General features: G+C 44.4%; 1 protein-coding gene across 2 annotated transcripts in view; it reads right to left on the reverse strand.

Annotated features, from left to right (window-relative positions):
- Positions 1-8637: 8637 nt before the first annotated feature.
- Positions 8638-20408, reverse strand: part of FNDC1 (fibronectin type III domain containing 1) — a 112361-nt gene continuing 100590 nt past the window's right edge. For both annotated transcript variants that reach the window (XM_006051257.4, XM_045161905.1), the window contains 5 exons: positions 18128-18207; positions 16494-16523; positions 15340-15501; positions 11463-11585; positions 8638-9421 (listed from right to left, as the gene is read on the reverse strand). In XM_006051257.4, the coding sequence (XP_006051319.3) occupies positions 9306-9421; positions 11463-11585; positions 15340-15501; positions 16494-16523; positions 18128-18207 (511 nt within the window). In that variant the 3' untranslated portion in view covers positions 8638-9305. The remainder of the gene's footprint in view (positions 9422-11462; positions 11586-15339; positions 15502-16493; positions 16524-18127; positions 18208-20408) is intronic.

Below are 20408 nucleotides of genomic sequence, written 5' to 3' on the forward strand. Positions count from 1 at the left end.
TTTGGGTAATGAGGACCCTGGCAGGAAACAGGAGGGAAAGTGAAAGGAAGGGGGAAGATTAAGGGAGGGAGACGAGTGAGCAGGAGGAAGCCCAGGCTCCCTCCCCGCAGGGTTGCCTTGTCCCTTGAGGGAGGTCATCACTTCTCGAAAGCTGGACTCGTCTGCCAGACTCTCCTGGATTCTGCTAATCAGTCCTCCCTCTGGTCCTCCAAGTTCAGGATGGCAACAGCCCACTGATGCAGTGTTCCCTGTGGGCCCCACCTGCACCTACATAAACAGTCCTTTCTTAAACCTCCTTTGAAAAGTCAGTCATGTCTGATTCTTTGCAACCTCATAGACGTAGCCTGCCAGGCTCCTTGGACCATGGGATTTTCTAGGCAAGAATATTAGAGTAGCTTGCCATTCCCTTCTCCAGGGGACCTTCCTGACCCAGGGATTGAACCTGTAGCTAGCTCTTATGTCTCCTGCATTGGAAAGCGGGTTCCTTACCATCTGAGCCACCAGGGAAGCCCTAAACCTCCTTTAATTATCCTAATTTGAAGGTGACATCTGTTTACTGGTGGGATGTAGATCCATCATCTCAGGGTCTTTTACAAGTTAATAAATAATAAATGTTGTTTAATTAATGAACTGTGCATAAGGTCTATATCTGCTAAGACCTTATAGCCTTTGAAGAAATATCATCTTTGGAGAAATGGGACAAAGGTTGCAGACAGTAAGGACAGAGCAGAACTGTGGAGCAGAAACCAGGGTTTCTGACTGAGAGTGAATATCTGGACCAAACAGAAGGATGTGAAACCTGTAGACCAGCATGGCTCTTCCAGCATCTCTCTTGTTCTCTAAGCCTCTCTCTTAGTATCACTGTTAAAAATCTTTACAGTTTTATCCTTCCTTATCTATGTAGCTATCTAGCTATCTTTCTACCTACCTAGCTACCTATCAACTAACTCTCTAGGGATAATCTGAGGGATGCATTTCAACTGTCCCTTTCGTCTCCCTCTAGTTCCAGCACCGTTCTTGTCCAATAAGACTTGGACAGGGTAGCCAACTTTGCTTCTTCACAAAGCTGCTATTCTCAGAAAGGGAAAGTGCATGGAAGTGTAAATTGCAGGTTCTCTGATGGGTCCTGGCCTCAGTACAAGGGGACTACAAAGACATCAAAGACAGCCAGACAGGAACACGAAGGCAAGACATCAACACAGAGACCAACTTAAACATCTTTCTCACCACTCCTTTCCTGGCCTGAGACACTGCTCCCAGGCTACCTGGTGTCAGCTAGCCTTCTGGAAGACTGGGGAAGGAGTAGACTTGTTGGGGATGCTCTTTGCATGAGTTTTTCCTCTCATGCTCAGTTTTTCTTTTTTTTCTTTTTTTTTTTTTTTTTTTTTTGCCCCAACTACATGTTCTCTTTCTATCAGACAGAAAGAAAATAAACATAGTAACCTTGAGTTACCAAACTTTTACATTCCAGGCTCTAAGTTACAATGACCAGCAATCTCATTTCCAGTTTCTGAATGGAAAAAAAAAAATCTCAAAAGCCAAAAACATTGTCGTAGAACTGGAAATAAGCTAACAGAAGACATTGTCAGAACTCGATGAATTTCTCCATGCCAATGGGACTTCCTTGAGAAAATTACCCTGGCCTCAAAGTCTCTGGAATAAAGTGAACAGGGCCAGCAGACTGAACAAAGTAGGACACCACGAAGTGCACTCTGAGGAGAGCAGCAGAGTGTGCATTCAGTTGTTCATTTCCTCATTCACTCTTGCATTCGAGTCATTTATTGGACACCTGCTATGGGCCAGGCTCTGGGTTAGATGACAGGAGGTAACAGTAGGTGAAATAACAGATGTGCCCTTGTTACAAACCACACTTGAGTCTGCCTGGTCATGCACAGCAAAGCCAACCTACAGACACCGAGTTGTGCTGAAAGAAAGTGAAGTATTTATTACAGGCGCCAAACAAGGAATCCAGGCAGCTCATGCTCAAAAGACCCAAACTCCCTAAAGGCTTTCAGGGGGAGGTTTTTAAAGACAAGGTAAGAGCAGGGGGTTGTGGGGTGTGTGATCAGCTTGTGGGTGTGTTTCTGATTGGTTGGTGATAACTTACTTGGGAGTCAATATCATCAACCCTCTGATTCCAATCAGTCTGTGGTTATCTACATGCTTGTGGGCAGCATGTAGTTAACATGTCCTACCTGGTAGGAGTTTCAGTATTGGAAAATAGCTCATAGGATATTGCTCAGAATATTATCTATAACCCTTGAGGAGGAACTAAAAGGTCCTTGACTTTGTTTAATGGCTAAACTATTATTTTTTTGTCTGTTTCCCTTTCTGCATTTTATCACTTCCCTGATTAAATTTATTCTTTGACTAAAATTCTTCTACAGACAAAAGGCAGACAGAGGACATGTGGGTGGGGGTGGGGTGGGGGTGTCTGTTCTGGGATATTCCCATAGGGTCCTGCTTAGACTCTGCCTTCATGAAACTTATAATTCAGGGAGTAGTGGAAATTGCCATGGCAAGGTTCTAGAAAACATAGCCACCAATTAATTTTTCTGTTGGAGGGGAGATTTCAGCTAATCATGAGGTAAATACCTTATGTTCTGGGAAAATTGCAAAAGGACTCTTTTGCCACCCAAACATAAAGTTAGTAGCCAGCCACTCTTGGGAGGGGAGATGAGGCCTGGCTGGGTGATTCTGGGTGACAGAACTGTGGCTGTTGTCTCCCCTGTTGACATCTGGAGCTTGAAGATGGGTGATCAGTCAGAGGGGTAAACTTGGATTGGGATCAGTGGTCTCTTGGATGGGACAGGATCAAGAACCCCTCCTTCATGGTGTCAAAATTTTAACGACATAAGGAGCCAACTTAGGTTAGTTCTACTGAGTTCAAAGATGAGAAAATTAATGCTATTTTATTATTGGCTTTAAGAGTCAAATCTGAGAGCCCATGTGTCAAGGTAGAAATCCTTCGGTCTCAAGCGTTCTTGGTGCTACTCCCAGGCCCACCCCACTTCTCTCTGGCCATTGAGGAGCTCCTTCGCTGCTTTTGGTCCCTACTTGCCCATTACACACCCATCTGCTCTACTTATTCCATTCATTTCCACCAGCTTGCAGCTGGTTGCTGACCCATGTGTTTCTCATCTGCTCTGCTATCTCCACCAGGGAAGGGATCGTGTGTATTCGCATCACCCTGCAGCCCAGAAGAGGATCTAGAAGGACATCCAGGGCATATTTTGGATTCATTTAACATCTGTTGAGTGAAATGAGAGGTGTGATTATCACAGTGTCCACTGCCCAGGCCTCTGATGGCCCCGGCAGGCAAACACCCTCTTGCGCCCCACCCTGTGGAGTGGGACGGGCTCAGATAGGATGGACTGGAAACCTCTCCTCTCTGTGGTCCAACTTCATAAGCTCCCCATAGTCAGCCTCACTTCACGATAGCCCTGGGGAGGCGGGGAGTGGTCTGCGGCCCTGCTCCTCATGGAACCCCAACTAGCTTCCTCCCCCCGTGGTGGGGGAACACCTCCCTCACTGCTCTTACCTCACTTCCCTCTGCTCCACCAAGACCCCAGACCACTCACCTCGCCTGTTCCCCCTCCCTCCCAGGCAAAGCCAGGCGAGAAAGTTGCCTTCAGGTCTGTCCTTAAACGAGGAAGAGGGAGGCCCAGCTGCCATTTGAAGCTGGGAGGGACGATGCAGGCGGGAGATGGCAAGCAGGGCACACTGTCAAGGGCCGCCACAAGATGACGACAGAAACAGCCTGACCAGCATCCACTGGAGAGACCCGGGCCTGGGAGAGTTGAGCCCAAGAAGCCAGAGTGTGGCCCCACGTGAGAAATGCTCAGAAACGAGGAGCAGGAGGGGATGGGGTGATTCACTCAGTAACTCAGCGCAAAGCCAGTGTGGAGGGAGTGGCTGAAGGGGAACACGTGTGTGTGTGTGTGTGCGTGTGTGTGTGTGTGTGCGCGCACGCACGCTCACTCAGTCATGACATGGGTGATGGGAAAATTTTTTAAATTAAATTTTAAAATGTTAAGATGAGGAAGGCTAGAGCACATCTGAACGTTGGTGCGTGATCTTCCAAAAGGGAGACACTGCAGTTACAGGAGCTCAAAGTGCGGCCCTGGACCTGAGGGGGCGGCTCTGTGTGAAGATGGCTAAGTGGGCAAGGACGCATGCGAGTGTGGAGATCTGCTGTCTGCTTCGTGAGATGAGGCGGGGTCTCCTGAAATAGGAGGGGAAGTGGGTGGAGGTGATTGGTGACAGGGAGTGTTGCATGGGGACCGTGGGGATAGTCTGATAAACCGTGTGGAAAACCACAGGGAGCTGAGAGGGGAAACCAACAGTTGGCAGCCTGGAGGTGTCCATTCTGCTCCTAGAAAGGGAGGCAAGAGCAATGGCGCTCTCACCTCCGCTGAAGGAGGAAACAGACAGGACAGGCTCCATCTTGAAAGCAGAACTCTATCTTGGGCCCGATCTTGGGCCGGACTGTGGACTTTGAACTATATGTCCAGTATCTATGGAAATGACATACCAACTGGAAAACCAGACCCCCCTCCACCCCGCCCATGGAAGAGCCCCAGGGCTGGTACCTAGACTCTCTGTCGCCTGAAAGAATACCCTAATTATCTGTGTAACCCAATAGAATCATAAATTCTATTATGCTTATTGGGGTTTGACCACAGGCTTATTGATAATTGTCCACTGTTAACTACCTAGGCTTAAGGCATACAAATCATAGGTTTAAGGCATGTGAATGATGGGTTAACTTTGCATCTTTCCCTTTGTTCAGACTAGTTTCAGAGAATTTTGGGACGTGGGTTTGAGTACGTACACTTAGGATATATAGTGAAAGTGAAGTCACTCAGTCATGTCCAACTCTTTGCGACCCGTGGACTGTAGCCCACCAGGCTCCTCTGTCCATGGGATTCTCCAGGCAAGAATACTGGAGTGGGTTGCCATTTCCTTCTCCAAATAAGGTTTTCACAAAAACTGGTCTGGGTCCTTGGCTAAGAGGAGACTCTGCCTGGGGCCCGCCAGTGTAATAAACTGCACTCCACTGTCTGCATTGTCCTTCTGAGTGAGTTTGTTTCCCAGAACGGGGGCCTACAACACTGCGACACAGAAGCACCTCCTGCAAGTGGTGGCGGTGGACCGTTATTTCCTGTCCTGGGAATGCACAGTCCAACCTCAGGTAAAGCCTTTTCTTAACTATCAGGGCATTTCTATTCTTGGCCAACAAGCAACTTCTGCATGAGAGAGAATTGCTTTCCTAATTGGGACCAAGAATTTTTTAATGTGTTAATTTTATCAGCCTCCATTTGCATGTTAATTTTATTTCAACTTTATTGTAAATCCTTATGGGCTTAGCTCTCATTGTGATTTTTAAAATTTGTACATTGGTCTCTGGTGGTTCAGTTAAGAATCTGCCTACAATGTGGGAGACCCAGGTTTGATCCCTGGGTTGGGAAGACCCCCTGGAGAAGGACATGGCATCCACTCCAGTATTCTTGCCTGGAGAATTCCGTTGACAGAGGATTGTGACGGGCTACACTGTGTGGTGTTGCAAAGAGTCAGACGTGACTGAGAAACTTACATGACTTTCATTTTCAAACTTAGAACTAAGATTTTAAACCAGATCACCATTCACAACAAGTGTCATTGTATTTTCATGTTGTACTTTTTAAACTCACTTATCTCCAACTACAAAATAGTTACATCCTAAGGAGATGATTTTAAGGCCTGAAGATGTTGCAGAAATGTGGGCTAATTCTACGGGTGGAATCGTTTTAATTATACGTAGTGACTAAGACCTGTGTTCTGTGCAGAGAAGCAAATGCGTTTTAACACCATTAATCATCACAATCTCAAACACCCCATCGTCCTGGACTGACCAAGATAATGTGACCTGAAAAAGTCAAAAAGGAAAAAAATAAAACTCATTTGGTAAAATCTGGAAATTATGTTTTAGCCAGATGGTTATATTAAACATGCATGATGTCCTCTAGAGCCCATAGTATTTCCTGAGACCACAACACAGGGGGCTTGACCAATGGGAAGCTGGGGACCCAGTTCAACTGCTCAATGCAGAGTTCAGATTTGATAGTCAGATAATAAATATTATTCAGGTTAGAGAAAAGCCAGCAAACATCTATCAAGTAGTAAGTTTTTAAATTTGTACTTTGCTAAAATTGTCTTTAAACCTCAAGAAAACTGTAATCCACAGTTATACAGACTTTGTCTTATAGGGTAAATATTTAAGGCTTAAGAATCACCTTAAATAATTCCAGTGGTTCAGATGGTAAAGAATCTGCCTGCAATGAGGGAGACCCGGGTTTGATTCCTGGGTTGGAAAGATCCCCTGTAGAAGGGAATGGCAACCCACACCTGGGATTCTTGCCTGGGAAATCCATGGACAGAGGAGCCTGGCGGGCTACAGTCCATGGGGTCGCAAAGTCAGACACAGTTGAGAGACTCACACTTTGCCTTTTCACTTTAGAACCACAGATGGTCGCTGTTGCATACACAGTGTTTTTGCTTGGTCTGTTTTGTTTGCAACCCTTTAAATGCACAGAAAAACCATTGTGAGTTCACACGCCAAATTAAAAACAGGCTGAGGGCTTCAAATCAAAGTGTAGACATTTCCAGCTATATTTCGGCTCTTTCAGTGATGAACATCTCAGTATTTTCCAACAAGGCTCATTTGGTAATTAAACTCTTCTTAAATTCCTCTAGAATTCTAAAAATCCTTGAGCCAACTTTTCTTTTCCTTTAATTCCCACTTCTGTCTACTCTGACCTACAGAGCTGGCAAACCCTTTTCTTCCTTAAAGCCTTGGAAGTAGATGAAGTCTTTAGGAGAACAGTCGCATTCATTTTATCCTAATTTGACACAGAATGGTTTCCAGACCCTCTACAATCTTGAATGCCCTTCTCGGCATCTTGCTGCCAATAGAGCTCCTAAAATATGTCCTCCGGGACCTCACAGCTCTAGAAATTTCATGTAACCTCTGTGGATGTGTTTGAACTATTGCATAACCTAATTTGGAGGGAATATTGGAAACACTATCACCTTCACATAGATTCGGTGTTTTTGTTTTGGCTGAGCGATCATCTGGCCTCTGCAGTAATTTCCATAAAGAATTGAAACATCTCTTTGTAATAAAAGTTCAGATTCTTAGACTCAAATATAGTCAAAGGTTCCAGGAGGAGCTCAAAAAACATTGCATGAGTGAATGCCACTGAAATCTTTGGATTTCTGTGAAGTAAGTGTAAATCCTTCTGTGGGAAATGTGTTCTTTTGTGTATGAAACAAGTATAAAGCCCTTTGGGGTGAGGCTGACCAGAAACATGGTTTAGTGTATGAAATAGTGAGCCACAGGGGAGAGGTGCCTGCGTCTCTATGTTGGGCCCTTAATCCCCCATCTCTTCTTCAGGAGGCCCCATAACAAAGATGGGGGTATAAGGAAAATTCACTTATCTTTAAAGGTCTTATCTTTGGTTTGGCATTGTGAAGCATGTTTGAAGGTTAGTGTGAAAAAATAGGTGTTTTAAAAGACATTATGTACAAAAGCCTAAGCAACCCAGAAGATTTCTATCCTGGTGTTTTCCTAGCCATCAGAATGCCCGCATTTTCTCTACTGTTGTTAACTGCACAAGGGGATTGTGGGTGTTGCTGAAAACGTCTGCTCCTGCTAACCCATCACAAAGACCCGCAGTGACTTGTTTCCTTGTGCTTTTTAACCTTCACACCTACCAGACACATCAGGCTTCACTTCCACCTGGCGCTGGCACTAAAAATAACCAACTCCAGGAGCGAGCCACTTCACACCATCACATCGTTTACACAGTGGCACGGCTCCTGGCTTCCAGAACTGTGTCTGCCCCTGGCTTGTTCCCACTACTGATTCTTGTTTCTTTTTAAAATTGTTTTGGCTGCACTGGGGCTTCATAGCAGCAGGCAGGCTTTCTCTAGTTGCAGCACGTGGGCTTAGCTGCACCTCAGCATGGGGATCTTCGTTCCCAGACCAGGGACTGAACCCACACCTCCGCCTTGGAAGGCAGGTTCTCAACCACTGGGCCACCAGGGAAGTCCCTCCCACACCCCCGCCACTACTGTCTTTCACCTTGAAACTTAGGAGAAGACAAACCCTTCATTCCCCAGAGCTGCCCAAGGACACAGAGGTACCATGCACACGCGAAGAATACCATATTTTAAGAAGAATTAGAATAAGTGTCTCTACATAAACCCTCTTGTTCTGCAGTTGAGGAGGGTAAGATGCTTATATTTTGAGGAGGAGACACTGGGCTTGGCAGGAAAGGGGAAAGGAGTCTTTTTAAACTGGATTTTAAAATCATTTGTGACCTAAAATCTTAATCTGGAAACACACTAGATCTGTCCTCACACAGCCCTCTGGTTCATTTTTCACATGGGTGTGGAAGGTGGAAATCACTCAGTTTGCTACTGGCTCATAGCATCACTACTTCCCAGTCATTTCCCCGGCTTGGCTGCCTTCATGGAAAGAACCCACACCTTTCCATTCTTGCCGTGTTATACAGAGTACATATTCTCTGAAGCCTTCTAAAAAGATGTTCGCAAACAGCACCTCTGCTCCAAGAAGTCCCGCACACATGTATCTAGTGAACAAGTACAAATTTAGCAATTTTAATCAATGTCCTTGCAGACGAGTGTAGATATGTATATGCATATATACATATATATATATCTCAAAATTGAGAATTTACAAGTAAGATTTGATACATTTGGTCTAGCAGTGGGTAAGTCCACAGAATAAATCTTAAGTAGGCTACATTTCCTTTGCTGGTGTTTTTAATAATTCAGTTCTGCTGCATAGAGAGGGATCCAAAGCTTAAATTTAGCTACTTTGGGAGGAGTCCAGTGAGAAAAAAGAAAGCGGGTGGTGTTCCATGAAGAGAGCTGAGCATGTTGATACTGATCCCTGGAGATACTGAAGCATCTGAACTTTGGGCCTAAAAAGGATGAAAATCGCACCGTGCATCCCCATAGCTGAGTGTCTGTGCCATCTCTGGGACGTGCTGTTATAAGTAAAACCTGTAGAGAAGCAAAGTTAACAGCAACACTGAAGCCGGTGTGTGGTCCAGGCCAAGACGTAGGACTGAACTCCAGATTGAAGACGCCTGAAGTGTCCAGTGTCCACTGTGTGGCCTTGCTGACACCGGGGACAGCAGGGGGCTTGGGACCCTGCCTCTCTTCCTGCTCGCAGGCCCTCACTCAAGTTAACGAGGGGGTCGGCAGGGCGAGCTTCCGGCACGATCTTCCTGCGATTACCACTTCCCCGGGATGGAGACCCCACACTCGTACCAGCCCACGTAGTAGTAGGGAGTTCCAAAACCTATGTTGCCGAAGCTGACTGGCTCCTGGCGGTACTGGCGATAGTAGCCTGGAAGGTTAAAAAGAGAGAGAGAGAGAAAGAAAATGCATCTGTGACACTGTGATTTATAATAGAAAATGGATATTTGGTTTTCATCCCCACAAGGCTCCCCAAACCCTTGGAATTTCCTGAGTGGTAAGAGCAATAACTCTGATATTGAAGCTGAAACTCCAATATTTTGGCCCCCTGATGCGGAGAGCTGACTCATTTGAAAAGACCCTGATGCTGGGAAAGACTGAAGGCAGGAGGAGAAGGGGACGACAGAGGATGAGATGGTTAAATGGCATCACCAACTCAATGGACATGAGTTTGGGTAGACTCCAGGAGCTGGTGATGGACAGGGAGGCCTGATGTGCTGCGGTTCATGGGGTTGCAGAGTCTGACATGACTGAGCAACTGAACTGAACTGAAGGGCAATAAAGGTGTCTGGGAAATGATTATTTCATAATAAACCTCTTCAACCACATATGGGCTTATGTTAATGAAGTGGCTTCTGGAAAGCACCTGAGGGTAAGGGCTTGTCACCAGAGAACCAACCATGGGAATATGGGGTGGGGGCTTCCATCCCACCCCCAACCTCAGGGAAGAGAGAGGAGCTAGAGATTGAGTTCAGTCACTCATGGTCAATGCTTTCATCAATTGTACCTATGTAACAAAGCCTCCATGGGCTTCCCTGGTGGTTCAGTGGTCAAGAATCCACATGTAATGCAGGAGACACAGGAGATGTGAGTTCAGGCCCTGGAAAGGAAAATCCTCTGGAGCAGGGAATGGCAACCCACTCCAGTATTCTTGTGTGGAGAATTCCATGAACTGAGAAGCCTGGTGGGCTAGTCCATGGGGTTGCAGAGTCAGACATGACTGAGTGACTAAGCACGCAAGCAATGAAGCCTCCATAATGCGGTGGGCCTCATCCAATCAGTTGAAGACTCTAGTAGAAAAAGACTGACTTTCCCTGAGGACAGGGGTATTCTGCCTTCAGACTTGAACTGCAACATCAGCTCTTCCCTAGGTCTCCAGCAGCCTTGTTGGGCTACCCTGTAGATTTTGGACTTGCCAGTTTCCACAATCATATGAGCCAATTCCTTAAAATAAATCTCATTCTCTATTTCTCTCTCCTCTCTGTCTCTGTCTCTATCTTTCTGCTGTTGGTTCTGATTCTCTGGAGGACCCCACCTAATATAGTTGTTTTACTGGAGTTAATAATGTATTACAAATTGTTAATGTTGAGATGAATATATGCATTTCCTCTTACAATGCCATCATGAAATAACTGATACACAGTCTCCTGAAACATATCCTGGTTGGTTTGTGTTTATTTTTTCTTTCTCTGCACTCTTATTCATGCCATCCTCCACCTGGAAGACTCTCTAATCTTTGCATGAATTTTTATGACTCAGCCCAGACTCTGCCTCTTCTGAAAACTTCCCCTGGCAGCCTCAAGTGGCCTGCTTCTCTTGAACTCAGAGACTGACTATAATCTGCACAATTACCTGATAATGGGACAATAATGTGACATAACTTGCCATTGTCTGCACTTTAAGTTGTCTGCTCTAGTTACCTTTCATATATTTATCCTCTCTTTCCAATTCTGACTATGTTTCCTGACAGTAGGGATAAGGTCTTATATTCCTCTGTATCCCTATCTCTCCAAAGTAAAAGGGAAAGTGTTAGTCACTCAATTGGGTCCAACTCTTTGTGACCTCATGGACCACAGTCCTCCAGGCTCCTCTGTCCACGGAAGTATCCAGGCAAGAATACTGGAGTGGATAGCCATTCCCTTCTTCAGGGGATCTTCCCGATCCAGGGATCAAACCTAGGTCTCCTACATTACAGGCAGATGCTTTACTGCCTGAGCCACCTCTCCAAGGCTCATTCCAAATACAGCACATGGTAGGAGTACTTTGTTGATTCCTTATTTTTATGATCAAAAATGCTGCTTACATCCATCTTCAAATGGTAAACCAAAGGCAGAGATACCGTGAATTTTCTCCTTATGTTGGCCCTCCTCCCCACACCCCAGTGTAATAGGTCAGGCCTTTGTTCACATTACCTTGAATGTTAGGGAGGGCTTCAATGTAGGACTGAGGCCCTGTTCTTCCATCAAGGTGTGAATCCACAAATTGACAGTGGTCTTCACCTCTTCCCCAACTGTCCCCAATGCTGTAGAATGTATCTGCAAAAAGGAATTTGATGAGTCAGTGACTGACCCAAAAATGCTACAGGTGATTTAGGAATTTGCACAAACTTGAAGAACCAACACCAAAAAAAAGATGTCATTTTTATCATACAGGGCTGGAATGTAAAAGTAGGAAGTCAAGAGATAACAGGCATATTTGGCCTTGGAGTACAAAATGAAACAGGGCAAAGACTAACAGAGTTTTGCCAAGAGAAAGCACTGGTCATAGCAAACATCCTTTTCCAACAACACAAGAGAAGACTCTACACATAAACATCACCAGATGGTCAATACTGAAATCAGACTGGTTATATTCTTTGTGATCGAAGGTGGAGAAGCTCTATACAGTCAGCAAAAACAAGGCTGGGAGCTATTGTGGCTCAGATCATGAACTCCTTATTGCCAAATTCAGACTTAAATTGAAGAAAGTAGGGAAAACCACTAAGCCATTCAGGTATGACCAAAATCAAATCCCTTAGTATTATACAGTGGAAGTGATAAATAGAGTCAAGGGATTAGATCTGATAGACAGAGTGCCTGAAGAACTGTGGACAGAGGTTCATGACATTGTATGGAAGGCAGTGATCAAAACCATCCCCAAGAAACCAAAATGCAAAAAGGCAAAATGGTTGTCTGAGGAGGCCTTACAAATAGCTGAGAAAATAAGAGAAGCTAAAGGCAAGGGAGAAAAGGAAACATATAACCATCTGAATGCAGAGTTCCAAAGAATAGCAAAGACAGATAAGAAAGCCTTCCTCAGTGATCAATGCAAACAAATCGAGGAAAACAATATAATGGGAAAGACAAAAGTTCTCTTCAAGAAAATTAGAGATACCAAGGGAATATTTCATGCAAAGATGGGCACTAAAAAGGACAGAAATGGTATGGACCTAACAGAGGCAGAGATATTAAGAAAAGGCGGCAAGAATACATGTAAGAGCTATACAAAAAAGATCTTCACGACCCAGATAACCACAATGGTGTGATCACTCACCTAGAACCAAACATCCTGGAGTGTGAAGTCAAGTGGGCCTTAGGAAGCATCACTATGAACAAAGCTAGTGGAGGTGATGGAATTCCAGTTGAGCTAATTCAAATCCTAAAAGATGATGCTGTGAAAGTGTTGCACTCAATATGCCAGCAAATTTGGAAAGATCAGCAGTGGCCACAGGACTGGAAAAGGTCAGTTTTCATTGCAATCCCAAAGAAAGGCAATGCCAAAGAATGTTCAAGCTACCTCATAATTGTACTCATCTCACACGTTAGCAAAATAATGCTCAAAATTCTCCAAGTGAGGCTTCAACAGTATGCAAACCAAGAAATTCCAGATGTTCAAGCTGGATTTTAAAAAGGCAGAGGAACTAGAGATCAAATTGCCAACATCTGCTGGATCATAGAAAAAGCAAGAGAATTCCAGAAAAACATCTACTTCTGCTTCAATGACTATGCCAAAGCCTTTGACTGTGTGGATCACAACAAATTGGAAAATTCTTAAAGAGATGGGGATACCAGACCACCATACCTGCCTCCTGAGAAATCTGTATGCAGGTCAAGAAGCAACAGTTAGAACTGGACATGGAACAATGGACTGGTTCCAAATTGGGAAAGGAGTACATCAAGGCTGTATATTGTCACCCTGTTTATTTAACTTATCTGCAGAGTACATCATGTGAAAAGCTGGGCTGGATGAAGCATAGGCTGGAATCAAGATTGCCAGGAGAAATAACGATAACCTCAGATATGCAAATGACACCACCCTTATGGCAGAAAGCAAAGAGGAACTAAAGAGCCTCTTGATGAAAGTGAAAAAAGAGCATGAAAAAGCTGGCTTAAAACTCAACATTCAGAAAACTAAGATCATGGTATCCAGTCCCATCACTTCATGGCAAATAGATGGGGAAACAATGGAAACAGTATTTTCTTAGGCTCCAAAATCAGTGCAGATGGTGACTGCAGCCATGAAATTAAAAGGCACTTGCTCCTTGGAAGAAAAGTTATGACCAACCTAGACAGCATATTAAAGAGCAGAGACATTCCTTTGTCAACAAAGGTCCATCTAGTCAAAGCTATGGTTTTCCCAGTTGTCATGTACAGATGTGAGAGTTGGATCATAAAGAAAGCTGAGTGCCAAAGAATTGATGCTTTTAAGCTGTGGTGTTGGAGAAGACGCTTGAGAGTCCCTTGTACTGCAAGGAGATCCAACCAGTCAATCCTAAAGGAAACCAGTCCTGAATATTCAATGGAAGGACTGATGCTGAAGCTGAAGCTCCAATACTTTGGCCACCTGATGGGAAGAAGTGACTCATTGGAAAAGACCCTGATGGTGGGAAAGATTGAAGGCAGGAGAAGGGGATGACAGCAGATGAGATGGTTGAATGGCATCAGGGACTCGATGGACATGAGTTTGAGCAAGCTCTGGGAGTTGGTGATGGACAGGGAAGCCTGGCGTGCTGCAGTCCACGGGGTTGTTAAGAGTCAGACATGACTGAGCGAATAAACTGAACTGAAGAGGGCACATTACTTATACTCTGTGTGTCATACTTTCCATGTTTGAAAGATGGTGATAATGGCACTGATTTCAAAGCATTGTAAGGATTTATTGAGATCATGTATGCTATATACTTAGCAAGTTTCCTTAAATGGAAACTATGAATATTATAGGCATTTTCAGCCAATAAATGAGAGACCTTTCTACTCTATGGTTTCAAAAATGTGGAAGCTCTGATAGAGAATACTTTATGAAACCATTATGAAAAGCATGAATATGTGTAAAAATAGTGGGACCTATTTTCGTAGGAAACTAGAAGTAGGGTGTGTCTGTAGCAGGAGGTGCTGTCCTTGGTCCTGAACCAGAGCTGCACAGTAGGGCGGAGTTGTTTCTCTCAACCCTGCAATACCAGACATGGCTGTGGAACCTCTCTCAGGAATTCTGAAGCAGAGGAGGGAAAGGGCAGTGTGGGAGAGGGGGGAAAAAGCAGAGAGAAACAGACACTTTTTGTCGGGAAGGCATAGCACTGAGAAATTGCTGGAGCGGGGGATGGTTTGGGGAGATTTTGACATTATCGAGAAATGATGATCACTAGCAACAAATAAAAGAACAAAATAACTGACCTATGATAAAATCTAAACCAGCTGAAGGAAAGTGTTTTTTTAATGTATGCTAAAAGAGTAAAAGTTGTATGAATTTTGAAATATAAAACAGTTATGTGTAGGTGGGTGAGTCAAAGCCAGCTGGGTAGAAATGGCATTTTGAAATGTTAGTAGTCCAAAGTACGTATGTTATTCTCTGTTTGAATCCCCTACCATGAGGAAAACAATGTAATTTTTGTTTGGACACAGAATAAACAGTGCAGCTCATCTATGTTTCACCATCTACATTTTTTTTCTGTAAAGTTGTGCCAGTGGCAAAGACCGTAGTGTGGACTTGTCCTCAATAATTCCAGCTTACACACATGCCTACTGTTATAGAATCAACAACAAAGAAAAATGGCCTTTGGTTTTCTAATAGAACTCTGGACTTCATTCCTAAAAAGTAGTCGATTTAAAATATATACATATATTCTTGAGTACCCATGTGAAAACAAGTCACTCTATCATAGAGCCTGCAAAACTGGTTTGCATTTGAGCCAGACTGAGACATGACCGGTCCACACCTCAACTGCATTCTGGTGCACCTGTTATGTCAAGCTAATATCTGATCAACTAGAAACTTTTCATACCTTCCCTCAGCACGCCATCCCCAAAGACTTACCTTTCAGGTTGTCACTGAGGTAGATCTTATACCGCAGTGAGTTGCAGAGAACGACTCCCACAAACTTCCTGTACCAAGTCCGCTTCACATACTGTCGGCCGTGGCAGTCCGTGTAGCTAGGGTCATGTTTGAAAGCAAACGGGATCCAGATGGGCTCGCCGCCTGGACAACACAAAGCACAGCTTCCAAGTCACAGCACTTCACAGTGTTCACTCTCGTACAAAGTACCAGACATTTCGGCTTATTCACTGGGCCTTGCCCTCCTTGCAGGGCTTTTCTGAGCAGCTTTCCCATCTCCCGATGGGTGCACTCTCTCTTCTCTTCTTTCTTTGTACTGAAGTACAGCTCGGGAGTTCCTCACACCTGAAGATATGTGAACTATTTGCATTTCCATAAAGGATTCTCAGAGTAAGAAAAAGCCTTTGGGCCTCAAGGAACATAAGCTATAATGACAAGTTTGACCTTGGGGGGTCATACCATCCTACCTCCCCACCCCCAGAGCTCCTCAGCACAGATGCCTACTGTTCCTGTCACTCCTAAGACCTGTCCTGAACTTAGGCAATAGATTTTTCTCTGTTTATTTGAAAAACAAAGTAAACTTTTTCTGTACTCTTAATCCATTTTGCTATCTTTTCAGCAATTTAAAATATTCAAGGAGGTTAGGAAAATAGTTACCGCTTCATAGGTTATTGGCCGCCCACAATGGTTTTTATAGCTATTGTCTGGGCTGTGGTGTACTTAGTCGCTCAGTTGTGTTTGACTCTTTGCAACTTCATGGACTATAGCCTGCCAGGTTCCTCTGTCCATGGGGATTCTCCAAGCAAGAATACTGGAGTGGTGGCTATGCCCTCCTCCAGGGGACCTTCCCAACCCAGGAATCAAACAGGGGTCTCCTGCATTGCAGGTGGATTCTTTACCAGCTGAGCTACCAGGGAAGCCCAGCTATTGTCTACTAGGACCCTATCTAACAATTTCCAGACCATTCTTTTCCCTAGATTAGGAGAGCGGGTGCAAAGAAACCACAGAAGTTGTTGGAAAATTATGACAATACAAAAATGGTTTGGCATGTCTACTTGTGAGTAACCATAACAATCTCATGTTCAATATCCAACTTTATTACTAGAATGTCAAGATTATCCAGAAGAGGAACTTACCTGGTGGCCTCACGACAAGAAGAGGATTATCTGTAGAATGAAAAAGAAACAGCTGAATTCACTATTATGTCATGGAGCCACATAGCTATGGAATTTTTTTGTAACTGAAAGGGCTAACCAAGCTGCAGTAGATAAAGTGCAATATTCATTTGGCATATGCCAAAACTTTAAAAGTATTATATCACAGTCTCAGAAGTTACATTTATATCTTCTACTCTCCAATTTCAGCCCTCAGTTTCTTGATAACTATTTAGATTTGAATTATTTGGGTTTTTTTCTATAGACGTTTATCATGTTAATCCTGATAGTTGCCAAAAGACCATGTTATTTTTAGGAAATTCAGCCATAGACACATTATTGTAGCAAATTCACTGATAAAGGTTTTCTTGTACTCTTTCTAATTACTAATGAGAAACACACTTCTTAGATTAAACACGTGAAAACACCAATTTTGAAGTCCTTTGCCAACAATTCCAGTATAAAGCATATTCTCAAAAAAGGCTTTTTCCATATATTTTGATTCAGTAGATTTAAATCACTGCATTTAAAAATATCTTCCAAAGGCAAATGTTCTGGGGTCAAGCTACATGTAGAGAATGATCTAACCAAATGGAAGCGAGAGCCACGTTAGTGTGGAGCTGACCCTGCTGGGCTCCTGTACATGTTTGTCTTGGGACCATGGTCACCAGCTCTCCCACCTGGCTTCCTGTACAGAGAGGCTGCCAACCCAGGAACTGCCACCATGAACCAGTTGTGTGTACTGCCTCAGACCATGACCACCCAACACCGTGTGTACTGCCTCAGACCATGACCACCCGACACCGTGTGTACTGCCTCGGACCATGACCACCCAGCACCGTGTGTACTGCCTCGGACCATGACCACCCAACACCGTGTGTACTGCCTCGGACCATGACCACCCGACACCGTGAGTACTGCCCCGGACCATGACCACCCGACACCGTGTGTACTGCCCCGGACCATGACCACCCGACACCGTGTGTACTGCCCCGGACCATGACCACCCGACACCGTGTGTACTGCCTCGGACCATGACCACCCAGCACCATGTGTACTGCCTCAGACCATGACCATGGACACTTCACCAAAGGGTCTGAGAGCTCTGCACACCAGCAACCCAAAGTAGGGACATCTTTTGTGTGACGCTGCTTGCAGGATGGATAGCATTTTAATTAAACCCTCCATATTAAGTAGAGATATCTTTGTCTCCTAGGAAAGGAAGCATCCTAGAGATGTGACTGATTGAAAGAAGCAACTGCCCCTCAGATGACATGACATGTGCACTTCGGCTGCTTGCAATAGCATTAAAGAACTTGCCTCTGCAACTAGATGGATTCAAAGTTATCTTTCCCACATGGCTAAGAACTAGATTTTCTTCCCTTTTCATTGGAATTTGCTCTTTTCACTTTTCAAGCAGTTCCAATGAAGACTACTTTTATTATCCAAGATTTAACTTAGCAGAAAGAAAATCATGTTTATCTTATAAAGTGATATCCAATATGAACTGACTAAACAGAAGTTTTACTTGTTCCATTTTTATTCTATTGTAGGCCTGATTTCAGATTACTTGTTTTTAAGGAAAACAGAAAAAAAGAACATGAAGTCATCCATACCTGATTCTGTAACAAATGAGACTGAAGAACTGACAGGTCCATAGCCGTGAGGATTTTTGGCTTGAACTCTAAAATAATACCTGAAATTCGAAGAAAACATAGTTTGAAAGAGAACCTTGTTTAATTTTTGTATAATGAGATAAACAACCAAACTACTGAGCACTTACTCTGTGGCAGGGTTTGAGTCTTATCTTTTCACAAATGCATACACCACCGCTATTTCTTCATGCTATTTCTGAACTTTCTCATTTTCAAATAGCTTTTAGAACAATATAATGAACAGCATAGACATGTGCCCACTAGGAACGGAGGGGCATACTAGGCAAACAGGTCACTTGGACTGTGTGTGTTATTTAGAGCATCAAGGGTTCACCCGCCCCATGCAGGCCATGCCCTGCAGGCCTGCCATTGGACGGTATGGCCCCCTCCTGTCTCATCTTGAGTTCCACCAGCAAGACGGAGAAGCTAGAGCAGGGAGAAATGCTTACCGAGCAGAATTCCAGTTCTAGCCTAAGTCTCATCCCTGGACGTGGTGTATAAATGTCCGACAGACTGATGATGATGCAACCTGCTGTTGGCAGGGGGAGGCTGCACCAGTCCAGAAGCTGGCCTCCTTGGGGGAACTAACGTGACAGCAGTGTTCTGGGCACAGGACAAGTGCTACGCTTGGCCCGGAGCCTTAAAATCACTGAGTCTCCAGCTTCTGTGCCTCAAGGAAAGAGAAGCAAGTCCAGGAAGGGCAAGTGGAAAAGGCCTGCAGAGGCTCTGGGGATTAATCTTTGTCTTGGAACAGAGAATGTGCTAGAAAGCACATGGCATGAATCAGCCTGTTCATCCAGAAGGAGATAAGCCAGTTCAGTCCGGAGTCCAAGAGCATCTTACTTTGGACTCTCATAAGCTACAGGACCAAGAACAGTGATGAGAAAATACTGGAAGCCAACGCAGTTGAGACCTACTCTACCTACAGTTAATCTCTATGTTGTCCAGCCCCCTGGAATTCTAGGTATTATCTGCTCCCTCTTAGTCCTTAACTGGGGCTTCCCTGGTGACTCAGATGATAAAAGAATCTGCCTGCAATGGGGGAGACCTGGGTTCGATCCCTGAGTCAGGAAGATCCCCTGGAGAAGAAAATGACAACCCACTCCAGTGTTCTTGCCTGGAGAATTCCATGGACAGAGCAGCCTGGCAGGCTACCGTCCATGGGGTCACAAAGAGTCAGACATAACTGAGCAACTAATACATACAGTCCCTAACTGCGTCCAGGTAAAGAAAGAGGGTTAAAAAAAAAAATTGGGCAGGGGAGTGTGTCCACCACCTCAGAGAGTCCAGAAGGGGCCTTGGCTTCTGGGCACCAGGAGCTACACTTCAGTGTTACAAAATCCTATGTTTAAGTCAGACACACAGATCACACAGACTAAGATGCACTAAAGTTTTAAAAGGAGAACTATTTACACCCAGAGAGCAAAGGTGCATGTCTGTTGCACCTCTGCCCTGGCACCAAGCCTACTGAGCATCTGAGCTGAGGTCCCCAGGGGAGCCTCTGGCCTCACAGTTACACAGAGGTATTTAACTTTGGGTTTGATTAACAGAGAGCAAAGAAAAAGTCCATTTGGTAAAACCAAGTCTTCTCTTAAGCTTTTCAAGAAAGTATATTCACATCTCATTTAGGACAGAATCCTTTTTAAAATTTCATTAAAAAAAAAAGATATGCACAATTAAGAACATATGAATCCCAAAGCTCAATTCACTCAGCACTTTGTGTTGTTCTCAATTGTGCATACTTCTAACTCAGCGGGCATGGAGTTATTTAAGGCAAACTCCGCTGGCAGTTCAAACAGTGGGTTTGGCATACGTCAATGATAACAGTCAAACTTTACAGACGCCTTTTCCTTAAAAAAATAGGAAATCGAAACCTAGGGTGTGATACTGATATTCACAGGCTACCGGGGACATTTATTTTGCTGCATCTTTCTCAGGTCATCCCTGGAGGCAACCTGGTACCACTTCCCCAGCTTGGCAGAGGGAAGCACCCTGTGCAGTAGAGGCGATGGCAGAGGGGTGACCCATTGGCTGGGAGAGCCTACTCCAGTTTCTTAGTTGTATCCATTCTATTTTACACTGAAACCTAAGTATTCTCCAAATCGACCCTCCTGCCACACAATGACTCCATTCCTCCACAAAGCCCACGTGGCCCAATTCTACAGTTGCATTATTTCCATTTGAACTCCACCTACTGTGTCAAAGTAAGTTTACATACGCCAAGCTGAAAAACAATATGGTA

This window comes from Bubalus bubalis, chromosome 10, assembly GCF_019923935.1.
Source record: "Bubalus bubalis isolate 160015118507 breed Murrah chromosome 10, NDDB_SH_1, whole genome shotgun sequence".
Lineage (NCBI taxonomy): Eukaryota > Metazoa > Chordata > Mammalia > Artiodactyla > Bovidae > Bubalus > Bubalus bubalis.